At 33.1% G+C, this 12,621-nt stretch overlaps 1 protein-coding gene across 1 annotated transcript; it reads left to right on the forward strand.

Annotated features, from left to right (window-relative positions):
* Positions 1-770: 770 nt before the first annotated feature.
* LOC131670131 (solute carrier family 15 member 2-like) lies at positions 771-2,556 on the forward strand. The gene is made up of 5 exons (XM_058945514.1): positions 771-851; positions 913-1,326; positions 1,402-1,633; positions 1,704-2,296; positions 2,383-2,556. The coding sequence occupies exons 1-5, from the start codon at positions 771-773 to the stop codon at positions 2,554-2,556; spliced, it is 1,494 nt and encodes a 497-aa protein (XP_058801497.1).
* The last annotated feature ends 10,065 nt before the right edge of the window (positions 2,557-12,621 follow it).

Genomic DNA, 12,621 nt, shown 5'->3' on the forward strand with positions numbered 1-12,621 from the left:
TTCATCATTATTGTACTCTACTTTTTTATCAAATTTAGTCACGCTACAATAAAAGGTAAATAAATTAATAATTAATGCAATACAAATAATTATATAGCGTGAATATCACTTTACAGGAACAGCTGCACTATTTTTAGTCGATGTACTAGACTACACGAATATAGACGCAACGGTTTTTTTTCACACATATCTTTTATTCGTATGTGTGTTTTCCATTATAGGTGGAATCATAGCTGATTCACTTTTCGGGACATTTAAAAGTATTATAATTTATAGCATATTTTTCGCAGCTGGTCTACTTTTACTTTCTGTTGTTACTGTACCGTCCTTATCGTTATTCATCAAGTACGATAACTTTTCATCATATTCATAATAAACAAAATTCAAACAATTCGATAAATACATTTTTTTCTTTATTCCAGCGAGTTTACAATTTTAAGTTTTATTTTGATAGCATTTGGTTATGGAGCAGTCAAACCAATTGTTGTTGTTTTTGCTGGAGGCCAGTTCGTAATACCTCAGCAAAAGAAACAACTATCATTGTTATTCGTATTTTTGTGTGTGGCTGAAAATATCGGTGCTATCAGTGTATCTTTTGTTATACCTGTATTACGCAAAGATTTGACATGTTTCGATCAGCTCACCTGTTATTCCTTAGTATTTATTTTACCTGCTGTGATATTGATAATAGGAACGAGTTAGTAAAAAAATGTGTTTTTTGTATATTAAAAATGAACACTTAAGGATTTATTTAAATTTACTTTTTAGTAATGATTCTGATTACGAAGCGATCTTACAAGATACAAAAACCAGAACGTAATATCATAGTTGATGTTACTAAATGTGCTTATGTAAGTTATTCACGTGTATCACAATCCAAGGTAATATAAAAAACAATGTTATATGTTGCAGCACGCTTTTTATCAGAAACTCAAATCGAAAGAAAAACGTCATCACTGGTTGGATTACGCTGATGACAAATATGAACCGACATTAATTGAAGACATAAAGTCAATATCTAGCGTGCTCATACTACTTTCACCTTTGTTGATATTCTGGTCATTGCATTCTGCGCAAAGCTCTTTATGGATTTTTCAAACTACTAGGATGAACGGCGAAGTAGGAGGGTACCTCATAAAACCTGATCAAATTCAAATCATCTATCCAGCATTTATAATAATATTAGTCCCTTTATTTTATTCATACATTTATCCGTTTATGGAAAAGTATTTATATTTAAATACTCCTTTGAGGAAAATAACTTGTGGTTGTTTTATCGCAGCATTATCGTATTATGCAAGTGGAATTGTAGAGATGAATCTCGAGGTAAAACTTAAAATTACTGTTGTATAGTTTTTTGTAACTTTTTGAGCAAATAACTATAATTTTATTTTTTTATAGTACAATTATGCAAAAACTCCTGTAAAAGGTTTAGCACAAATGAGGATCTATAATACTCTTGATTGTAAAATACCAATAAAAATTAATACGGAAAAAAATTTCGTGATAAATGAACTTGACATTTGGCAAGACACTGACATTCGTGCTAATGGAATAGAGATTTTAAGTTATGAAATAGACTTGAGTGATTGCAGAGCTATCGAATCTTTGCCAAAAAAAAGAAAAGTGACCGGTAAATCAGTACCGACAAAATACATTTGTAAAATCATAACTACAATCAATTTTGTGAGTGCTTTTTTTAGGAAATCTTCAAGTCATTGAAAGCCAAGCCATATCATGGACTATAAATGACGATGGATTCAATTGCAAGTTTATCGACCACGTAGATAAATCTCATTCTGGCAATCCAATCGTGCGCACATTGATTTATACTAATGATAATTATTGCGGAAGTCGGCTTGATCTAAAAATTATGCATAATAACAATCTCTTTGAAAGCTTTGTGTTCCCGAAGCAGAAATTTATTAAATCTGATTTCAAGGAAGTTCTTCACAACAAATATGATTTATTTTTAAATAACCGACTTGTAGAATCAAATGTTCCTCTAAAACTTGGTGGAGTTTACACTATTCTAGTTCATGTTTCGAATTCAGCAGTGATTGCCCATACAGTGACGGTGACGCAACCCAATTCTTTGCATATATTGTGGGTGTTACCTCAACAAATTTTTCTGGCTGCTGCCGAAATTATGGTCAACGTTTTAGTAATGGAATTTACTTATTCTCAAGCACCTGCAAGTATGAAAGCAATTTTACAATCTTACTGGATTTTCGTGTCATTTTTTGGTAATGTTCTAATCATAGTTGTTAGCAAGACACGAATTTTCGAACGAAAGGTGAGCACTAATAATAGCAGTAAAAGTTTTTATAAAATTTTAAGAACGAAGAATACCTGTATTACTATAGCAATTTTATTTTCTAGATGCACGAATTATTTTTCTATGCCATTTTTATGACTACAAGTGGGATTGTATTTGGAATATTAGCTATATTTTACAAATATAGATATTTCTCTGACCACAAACTTCAGGATAATATTTCAAAAAACAGTGAGAGATCAGTAACTGGTAGTCTATCATTAAAATTTGATAAATAAGATAAAGTTTCTAAGAAAGTTTATTGGGTTATTAGGTGCATTGATAACCGTTTAAAAAACATTAAATTAGATCTAGGTAACATTTGATTTTATTGTGATTGATTGTATAGAAGATTTTAGAGTCTTATTTCAAAATATTTTTTTACTATCATATTTGTTAAGCACTGACTTATGTAAACAATTTATGCAATGATAGTTTTAAGATTTTTGTTTATTATTTTTTATTAGCCGGATATCATACTGGATAATGATTAAGATTTATATATTCGACAATAATAAGAACAATATGCCAAATATTTTACTATTAAATAAATCAGTAGCCAAAGTAACGGTTGCATTTACTTCTTGTTATTTTTTTCAATAATATTCAAATACTTAGATATTGAATAATATTATGTAATGGATAGAATAATTTTTCGAATAGCATATCTTAAAAGTAGTGAATAACGTTCCCCGCTTAATACCTAAAAAAATAAACAAAAATATCTTGCATCGTTACTAAGAATTTACCAGGCATCAATTCCTTATAATTGTGATAATGGAAAGAATCAAACATATATTTTTAATGTTTTTTGTAACATTTAAAAATTATGGAGGTTTATACGTAATTTAATTAAAAAATCCAGCATAGCTGATTGAAGTACATTCGTGAAATACTGCAATAGACTATATACATTAAACTTTCTAATTAGACATTAAGGTAGCTTAACATTTATTTTAAAAGTTAAACATGTTTATTGATATTTAATATATAAAATTTAGGATTTGAAAATATCGGATTTGAAAAATACAGAAGGCCTTTTCGCCTGGAAATTATGGGAAGAATTTAACAGATACAAGACATCATCGTAGGCGATCTAGAAATATGTCTTAATAATTTGAAAAATCAAATCGTTTTCATCTAAAGGATATTGCTAAGGGTTGAACACTATGTCAACCAAGGATCAAATTTTCAAAATGTAATAAAAATCGCTAAACATGAACTGCCTAATATACCAGTTACTCTCAAATTGGACAAGTGATCATTTTCTATAAGAAATTTAATAAAATAGTCAAAGTTATTAAAAACACCGTAATTTTCACAAATAAATTCTTAGAGTGTATGCTGAGTAGGTAAATATCGAAAAGCAGCTATTTTCTAATAAATCGTTATAAAAAAATAGCTTATTACTTTGCAAATAAAGTCTGAAATTTCTTTTCATAAATATCTCATTTACGCAAGGTTACGAAATGTAATGAATGTTTGATTATTTATTATTATGACTTTATATTTAGTTATATGAAGTTTGAATAAACAATTATTAATAAACATAATTTATTGATTTTATTAATCTTAAAAGTAAAAGCTACTCGTTATTTATAAACTTTGCAAATCTATAGTTTATCTATAATGATAAAGTTTTCCTTACTAAAACATTAAAATACTACCTGCACGTTTTCATGACATAGCATTTTAAAAATTAAGAAACTTTTATAAGACTGCTTTTCAAGCTATATGATTTGAAACTTTTTTTTCAATTGATCAAATTCATTGTCCAACAAAGATGTTGAATATACGTTATTAAATTTAATAACGAATTAATTTTCCAACAATATCTATGAATTTTACAATATCTATGAATGATCATCCTTCGTATTTTCATAAATCATAAAAAATACGAAACTTTTTACCTAATTTCTTTGATATTCCGAGAAATCATACTCGTTTTCAAACATTATACACTGCTAGAACTCTGCAAATGTTTCCACTATCTTTATCCCTTACTTTCGACTGACTAAAAATTATCATTTATCAATCGATGACGAAATTTTTTTAGTGACGAAAAAAGTAAAGTATTGTATTGATTTTCTGTAAAAAATTCTATTATAAATCAAATTCTTCTGGGTGTAGTATTCGTTATTAAGGAAATGAATCCCAGAGAAGAAAAAACGTTTTTTTTGCATCGTCTTCGCGTTGGCTGCTTCACGTGCTATGGACTTTCCAAAATCATAGCACACGAGACAACTAAGTACGCAATCTACTATTTCCATACTCGGACGAACTATTGTATCACAATGACGAGGTACGCGAAGCTCGCATTATCGACTCCTATATGTCAGAGAGTGCGAGGAGGAGGCAGAGGCAGCAGCGAAAGGGGGGAACTCGAACTCGCGAGCACCGCACGCACTGCTGGTCGGCGCGCGCATGTATATGAGCGTGGGCCTGGCCAAGCACGCTCATGGTTCCCTGATTGTGCGTGCGGTTATTCTGTGAAAAAAAATCGCCGAGAGGGAGGAGCGTGTTGGGTTGTTATTATTACATAGCAGCAGTCAACTCGACGGAGAGAGAAAGCTCGTATACCCACAATGGCATACACAGAGAAGAGAGAGAAAGAGAGAGAGAGAGAGCGAAACAGTGGCACGGGCATTGAAATTGAGGAGGGCCAACCGATATGCGAGTCTATCGGGAACATGATACCCTACTACCGATCACTTCTGCAAATCTTCCAAGTGTCTTTGACGCGAAGGTGATGCCCTTTGATCAATCGTCCGTTTCCGATGTTCCAACATAATGCTCGCTCGAGCGTCCTTCCAAATTATTGAGCAATGTTTTTTGTTCCTCCGTTTTGGTTGCATCGATTGGGAGCCTATAAAAACGATGCGTGCAAACCCCTCGCGGACTTTTTGTATACATACATTGCAAGCATATTGTATGCGCGGTCGTGGGAATCGATAATAATATTCCTTGATATCCGAAATGTTTGAAACATTCGTTATGTGTTAAGCGCGGTTTCGAGCTCAAATATGGCATTATACAATTGGTTTTTTCTAGATCTTCCGATATTATAACTAAAATATATGGATCTGAATTTATGTCCTCTAAAGTCGTAAATTGACCCACGGTATACAAATTTCAAATTTTTCTTTCTTGACATATGTATATTCAGATTTTAACTTACTTCACATCCGTGAATAGAAAATACCACGTCGTACTGCATCACTAAATGTATTTAAAAAAATCTAATTAATAAATCATCTTTCAGATATTATCTAGGCGAAAGAAACGTATACCATTTTTCATTTTCTTGAAAGATTTCGGAATAAGTATTTGGATTTCAGTTGCATTTTGTACACATAACATTTCTCTACAGTGTCACCGGCGTACATACGTAAATCTTGGTAATAATGTAGATAACGTCGACACTCTCTCGAATGAGATAAACTATATGCGAATGCTTATAGCTATCGTTGAACTGAAATCAACAATCATTTATGACTCAGACAAAAGTAAAATGAAATTACGATGAAAATTTGTATGCAACCTTTCCTCATCGATTTCTTCACTCAATTCAGTGATCTACTAAAACTTGGCTTACTTTTTAGTAAAAACTACAATACTTATATAATAACATACTGGCAATATTTTGGTTGATTTATAATCCAGACCTTAGGATTTGTAAACAATTATCAATAAATAATATTCGAATCATATAGCCTTTTATTCTATTCCACTTTTGGCAATAAACCTGTTTTTGCAAGACCTTTCCTGACCTGAAAAGAGATTGCCGGTTGGCCGTGGAACCAACAACATTGCTGGATTGAAAAAAAGGCAGAGAAACCGCAGAAATATTTCTGGAAGCTAAATAGGAACCTTTTCGGCGATATAGTACCCTGGTAAAGTTGACATCCAAGCGATTTGTCTTTTCCACACCTCCCGCTCCTCGTTGGAGAGCAATTGCCTTTACGAGGCAGCTTTGTGTTCGTTCCTCCAATGGCGTTTGAGAGTCGGCCGGCGTGTAGGCACCGTTACAGTCCTGTTTACGACACCATCAGGGAGCGTTGCACCATGGAGACTGTATACAGTCTCTGTGTGTTGCACCCACGGACTACATTTACACAGCCGACCCGTGATCCTCCATGGTTTCCTGGTTTCTCACGGATGACAGTTACGAAAAAAGAACGAAATCTTTTAGCTTGCTCGTCATTTTCATCTTCAGACTAATTTTACATCAGACCTTCTTGTAAAACCCTCAATTTTTCGTCTTAGCGCTTGACAAATTTTCTGTGCTTTACCAAAGAATAGTTTCCTGATTCATTTATGTATATATGGCTAATTTGCAATAATGTGTACAGTAGTTAATCACTTCTAATACTTATTTGAATTTATTGCAATAAATATTATTTCTCACTGTCTATATCCATAATTGTTTTTTTTATTGAAAAAAATCTATTGCTCCTATTACTCTGATAAATAAGATGATTTTAACAGGTCACTGTAGATTATGGTCCTATACAAATTCGTGATGTTAACAAAGGACAAAGAAAGGCAGTCGTCAGCTGCACGTAGAATGGCACGAGGAAGCCACAGCGAACATTTGAGACGAATGCTTAGCGCAGGTAAATCACCGACGATCGAGTAAAATACATAGGGCTCCGGTTCGCACGCACACGAAAGGCGCAGTACACCACTTACACGTACATGAACATCATCCTTTTTTTTCTAACCATCATCGTCCTTCGACCTGTAAGAGAGAGAGAGAGAGAGAGAAAGAGAGAGAAGGATATCCTCCGCGAGCTCATGCTCGCCTAATTACGGCAGCCCTGAGGCAGATTAGTATGCAGCCGCTTGTGGTGCGATAATGATCGGGTGGGCGCGTCTCTCTCTCTCTCTCTCTTTCTCTTTCTCGCTCGCTCAGTGGGTTATTCACAAAGGAGAGAAGTGCAATAAAGCCGAGCGAGAGAGAGAACGAAAACGATACGCTCCTCCGCCGCGACTGGTTTTAAAGATAAACGTGCCCGACAGGAGACCATGAATAGGCGGAAGGGCTCTCCGCTAGGCTTGAAGCCTACGGTGCATAGAAAGGACGATGTAAGGCTCCACTTATATGGGCTGTCGTAGGGCTCCTTTTCATTTAGATACACTCTACCGACCACGAGTATTGCAGGAAATATCGTTTTTGCAAAGTTGAGGTAACTCATTTTTCGATTATTCGCTTATTTTTAAAGTTATTTCTTAACAATCCCACCTGTGTGGAAGCAATTTAATCACATATTTTTAAAAATCGTTTATGCAGTAGCACGTATTATTTTGTGGGCTTCAAAAGTATGGCATCAATTCAAATCGATATTCAATAACTAGCCAATATTCAAAATATGTTGTTATGAAAATTACATAAAAAAAAAATAAATAATATGGTGAATATTATTGGACTTTAATACCAGAAGAAAGAAGCTCGCCTTTGGTTTCTGCCGCAAATCTCTCGTTTCATAAATAAATTTGTGTATGTATAATAACTTCGCACATACGTTACTGTACTATTATATCATTTCCTACCAATCTAATATACAAAAAAACTAAGCAATGGTAAATAAAATAGAGTACTCTGCTTTTATTAACACTTACAAAATAAGTTTTTACGAATTACGATTTAACCAATGTACAAATCCTGTTTTCCTGATAGTTATGCGGACTAGTGTCTCCCTTGACGTAATCGCCGTACCACCTAACCACACACGTTTATATATATATATATATATATATATATATCTCTTATGAATTCAAAAGCATACAATAATTTGCCAAAAAATTAACTTTTATGATTTTTGACGTAATCAAAAATTTTATAAATTTACCTTCTGATTTTGCATCATTGAAATTATTCCGATGTCTCCAAACGTTTCTTATAAAAATTAATAATTGTAATATTTTGCTTGCTTACTTGAGATGGAATTGGCTGTATACATATCGCTGTATATATATTTATTGTGTATGCCTCTCTCTGTGTGTGTGTGTGTGTGTGTGTGTATATATATATATATATATATTTATATGTAATATATATATATATATATATATATATATATATATATATATATATATATATATATATATATATATATATATATATATATATATATATATATATATATATAGAAAAAAATAAATGAGTTGCATTTTTATCAAATAGAGTTATTTTTATTTATTATTCAATTATTTCAGAGTAATATAGCAGAGGAAATATCCTGTAGGTTGGTCTAAAGAATAACAAAAACAATTAAAACCAAAACTTAAACTTGAAATTAATTAAAAAGAATATTTTGTATTTTTCTCATCTTCTTTATCAGGTTGTATTAAGCATATGCCTACTTATTCTAAAATATCGTATATTAACCATCCTATCTTGTGTATAAATAAACCTTTGATTGTGGTCGAGTTTTGTCGAACAAGTTAGCCTGTATAAGTTACTCTGTAGTACGGGAACATTTTTTGGTGTTATAAAGTTGAGTTTCATTTGTAAGAGGATGAGAAGACTGTGTCATCAACAACTATTAGATCTTTGTGTTTTAGTTGTAATTTCTTTCGTGCCTATATCAAAATATAGTATAGTGTTCTGTTATTGCCCAAATAGTTGATGTCAGGTGCAAACTCTACATTAGATATTTTTGCTTTCTATGATATTCTTTTCAACTATTTTGTCTAGTTTGTAAAGGAGTCTTTATATTTTGTATTGATGCAAATTCTGACTAAGAATGCGAGGCTTTTATAAATTTCATTTGTTTAGTGCCCTTGTGATATGGCATAATGTTGCAGTGCTGTTTTTTCTTGGTGTTGTTGCTTTGTTGTAATATAATAGAAACGCTTTTCCTATTAAGGTTATATTGTTCAATGCATCAGTGGCTTTTGCTTGCATTTTGTTGCAATTGTACGAAATTAATCTTGTGTGAAATCTCTTATGATATAAGTTACAGTTCCCTGTTGTACATATATGTAGATTCTGATATCTAACAATATTTTGTCTGGGAAATCCCCATGGACTTATAATGAAGTACATGTATTTCCATTAAAATAATGATCTAGCAACTGTTTAATTTATTTACATTCTAATTTATCTTTTAGAGTATTCGTAATATTTATGGATTTTTTTGATCTATTGAACAATTTTTTTCTGTTTTCAACCTTAAGTTAGTTTCCTAATTTCTTAAAGTATTTAATTGTCCTTATATATTTATTGTTTATGCTTACATGCTTTATTCTTTTTGGAATTGGTATGTCATAGAATCTTGTGTTTTTGTTTTTATGTTTAGGATATGTTTAGGACATGTAGTTTAGGATAATTTTTGTATTTTTAGGATATTGTATGGTTAGGATAATTTTTCGTAGTGGTATAGTAGTTCTTCTAAAAAAAATTGTTCTGAGCAGTAGTGAAAGAAAAAACAATCTTTGTGTAACGTATTTTGATTATAATGTCGTACCAACATCTTCCGTAAACATGAAAAGCTAAATATACTACTTTGGAATCTTCGTTTCAAGTATATCCAAATTTCGAAAATGAAATGAATGTCAACACTGTTAGCCATTTGACTAACCGGCCTAAGATGTTTTATTTATTGAGCATATTAAAGGATACCAAAATTTATTTCAAAAGCACAATAGTACATTACGATACAAGTGCAGGAAAGTAGATTCTTGTCTCGTGTGGCGTTTACGCCCGAGCGAAGCGAGTATTTTTTTATACGACGTGTGGAAAGTGCGATTTTCAACGTACGTTTTTTGCCGAGCGTGCGGGAAAAGCGCACTTTCGGCACGGAGTGTCGAAAAATATGTTTATAATGTTTTTTTTAGCATAGAAACCTATTGGTGTTCTGGTTGAACCTACATTACAAACGCTAGAAATAACAAACTACAAATTTAGCTATACCCAGATTTGAAGGTTAATTAAATTCAAGTCGTCACTTACGTTATACATAGATACAAACAAGATAATTAATCTCAGTGCTCAATAAGAAATCTTAAATTTAAGTACAAATTAGATACTTTCAGCCCAAACTCCAACTGATTAAACGCAAATAAGAAATAATAAAATATTTTTTTCAATAAAACTGGGGGTTTTGTACAAACAAACCATCCACCAGTGGTTGGACAGGTAATTTTTTTATATAATATTGGTCACACATTCAGTATTTGAGTCGAGCTCGAGCGCTATTAGTGAGCAGACGTGTTTATATTTCGCTCCGTAACATATCGTTGCTCCGAGAGTATATTTGCGTTGGTTTTCGAATCTCGTATTTTCAACGCGTGGGCCCAGGCCCGCGTGTAACTTTTGGCACCGGCTGCAGTTATAATGACTGCGGGCGAACCGGGGGAGTTGTCCTCAGAGATTTCTGAGGACAATTATGATCCCGAAATGCTTAAAAAAAACACCCAGATAACTACAGAAATTCCAATATTTAACCTTGAAGATTTAGATTGTGATGCAAACAGTTTTGCAGACCAAACAAAAAAAGAAAAATGTTACACACGCGATCAAGCGATCATCATGACGTGTGTCGAAGATCTGACTATCGAAGATTACACAGTTGCAATTGGAAAAATAGTTAAACCCGAAAACGTGGCCTGTTCCTCTATAGTGTCTAAAGGGCGAGTGGAAATACACCTCGTCAGCAAAGAATTAGTCGATAGTTTCACTAATGAATATCAATCTGTAATTATAAAAGATAAAACGGTGTTTATTAGACCATTAGTTTCGAGGTTTAAAAGAGTCATCTTCTCTAATGTATCGCCGGAAATAAGAAATCAATACCTGGAACAAATTATCGATCAAGCAAAAGTAACCAGGAATCAAGGTAAATATTGGAGAACCCGGCTATGAACACGTTCAAAGCCACCGTCGCCAAGTTTATGTGAAAGAGGAAGATTTAGAAAAAATTCCGCCCAAATTCATATTGGCACGCGGCAAAGCCAAATACGTAATTTTCGCTGGGCCTGAAAATATGCGCTGCTACAAGTACCATGAAGACGGTCATAAGGCCATTAATTGTACTTTCTCCGATCCTAATATAGTTACAAATCCCGAGCTTCAAAGTAAACAAACCATGCCACCTGACCTTGAAACGCTCGAGCCTGCTGCGCAGACTGCTTTCAAAAGACCAGCTAGCATTTCGACACAGTCGTCGTCGGATAGTGTAAACAAAGCAAAGTCAAGCACCAAAGGTATTACAGCTAGTACACGAAGTAAACACATCACCAAGACACAGAAATTAAACAATTCAGAAGAAAGCTTCGAAGCTAAAATGGCTAATATTGATGAAGCATTCAAACCATGTAAAGCTGCCTCTACCGAAGTAAACAATGTACCCTGTAGTTTCGAAGCGTTCGTTCAGTTCTATAATAGTTATTTACGTACCTCGGGCTGGATCACGTCGTATTACGTCGAGGGACTTTTTGGGAAGGAGAGGGGGGCAGTGGAGCGTCCGAGGCCGCGCAGCCGTTATAAAATAAAATACAAAACATATATTATAACATCCATGTACAAAAACAACTTATGTATTCCAACCTTTTTGTAAATAAATAGCAGATATAAGACTCTCATGGGTCTTGAAATGCTTAAATAAAAAAAAAAAAAAAAAACATTCAGTATTTTCTAAATCTAATTGCACAAAATTTTGAAAATCTGAAATCTTCCAACTCATTCCCCGTATGCATATTTAATGATATTTTTTAGTCTGCTCAAATAGTAATTAAATATTTATTCAGATATACCTAATCCTGATCTTCTGCACTGTAAGATTTCATAAGAAATTTTTTGAGAGGAAAGATTTCATCACCAAAAAATATAAAGGGCATCGCTTCACCAGAACCTAGCAACTGGCGAGGTTTAGAAATATTTCTTTTTTTACTTTTGTTATAGAATAAAGATTAAAATAATAAAGTGCACTAGAGTACTATAAGAGCTTGTAAAAATACTCCGTGCGCAAAGTGCGTCTTTCCCGCACGCTCGGCAGAAAACGTGCGTTGAAAATCGCACTTACCACACGTCGTATAAAAAAATATGGTACGGCACATGTGCGGGAAAATGTTCTCTTCTCGAGTACCTTTCCACCCTCGCTTCGCTTGGGCGTAATCGCCATACGAGACAATATCTGCTTTCCCGCACTTGTATCGTAATATACTGTTATTTATATATGTCCTACCATGATCACCGAAATTGAACCATGTAAACTTTTTGTAGGCGTTGCAAATAAAAACAAACTATTGAACTTTTTGAAGTTAAAAAACAAGCTTTCTCCATTGGGTAGTTTTTTAAT

The sequence above is a fragment of the Phymastichus coffea genome, unplaced genomic scaffold (genome assembly GCF_024137745.1).
Source record: "Phymastichus coffea isolate CEN01 unplaced genomic scaffold, Cenicafe_Pcof_1.1 PCOF00100, whole genome shotgun sequence".
In the NCBI taxonomy this organism is placed as follows: domain Eukaryota; kingdom Metazoa; phylum Arthropoda; class Insecta; order Hymenoptera; family Eulophidae; genus Phymastichus; species Phymastichus coffea.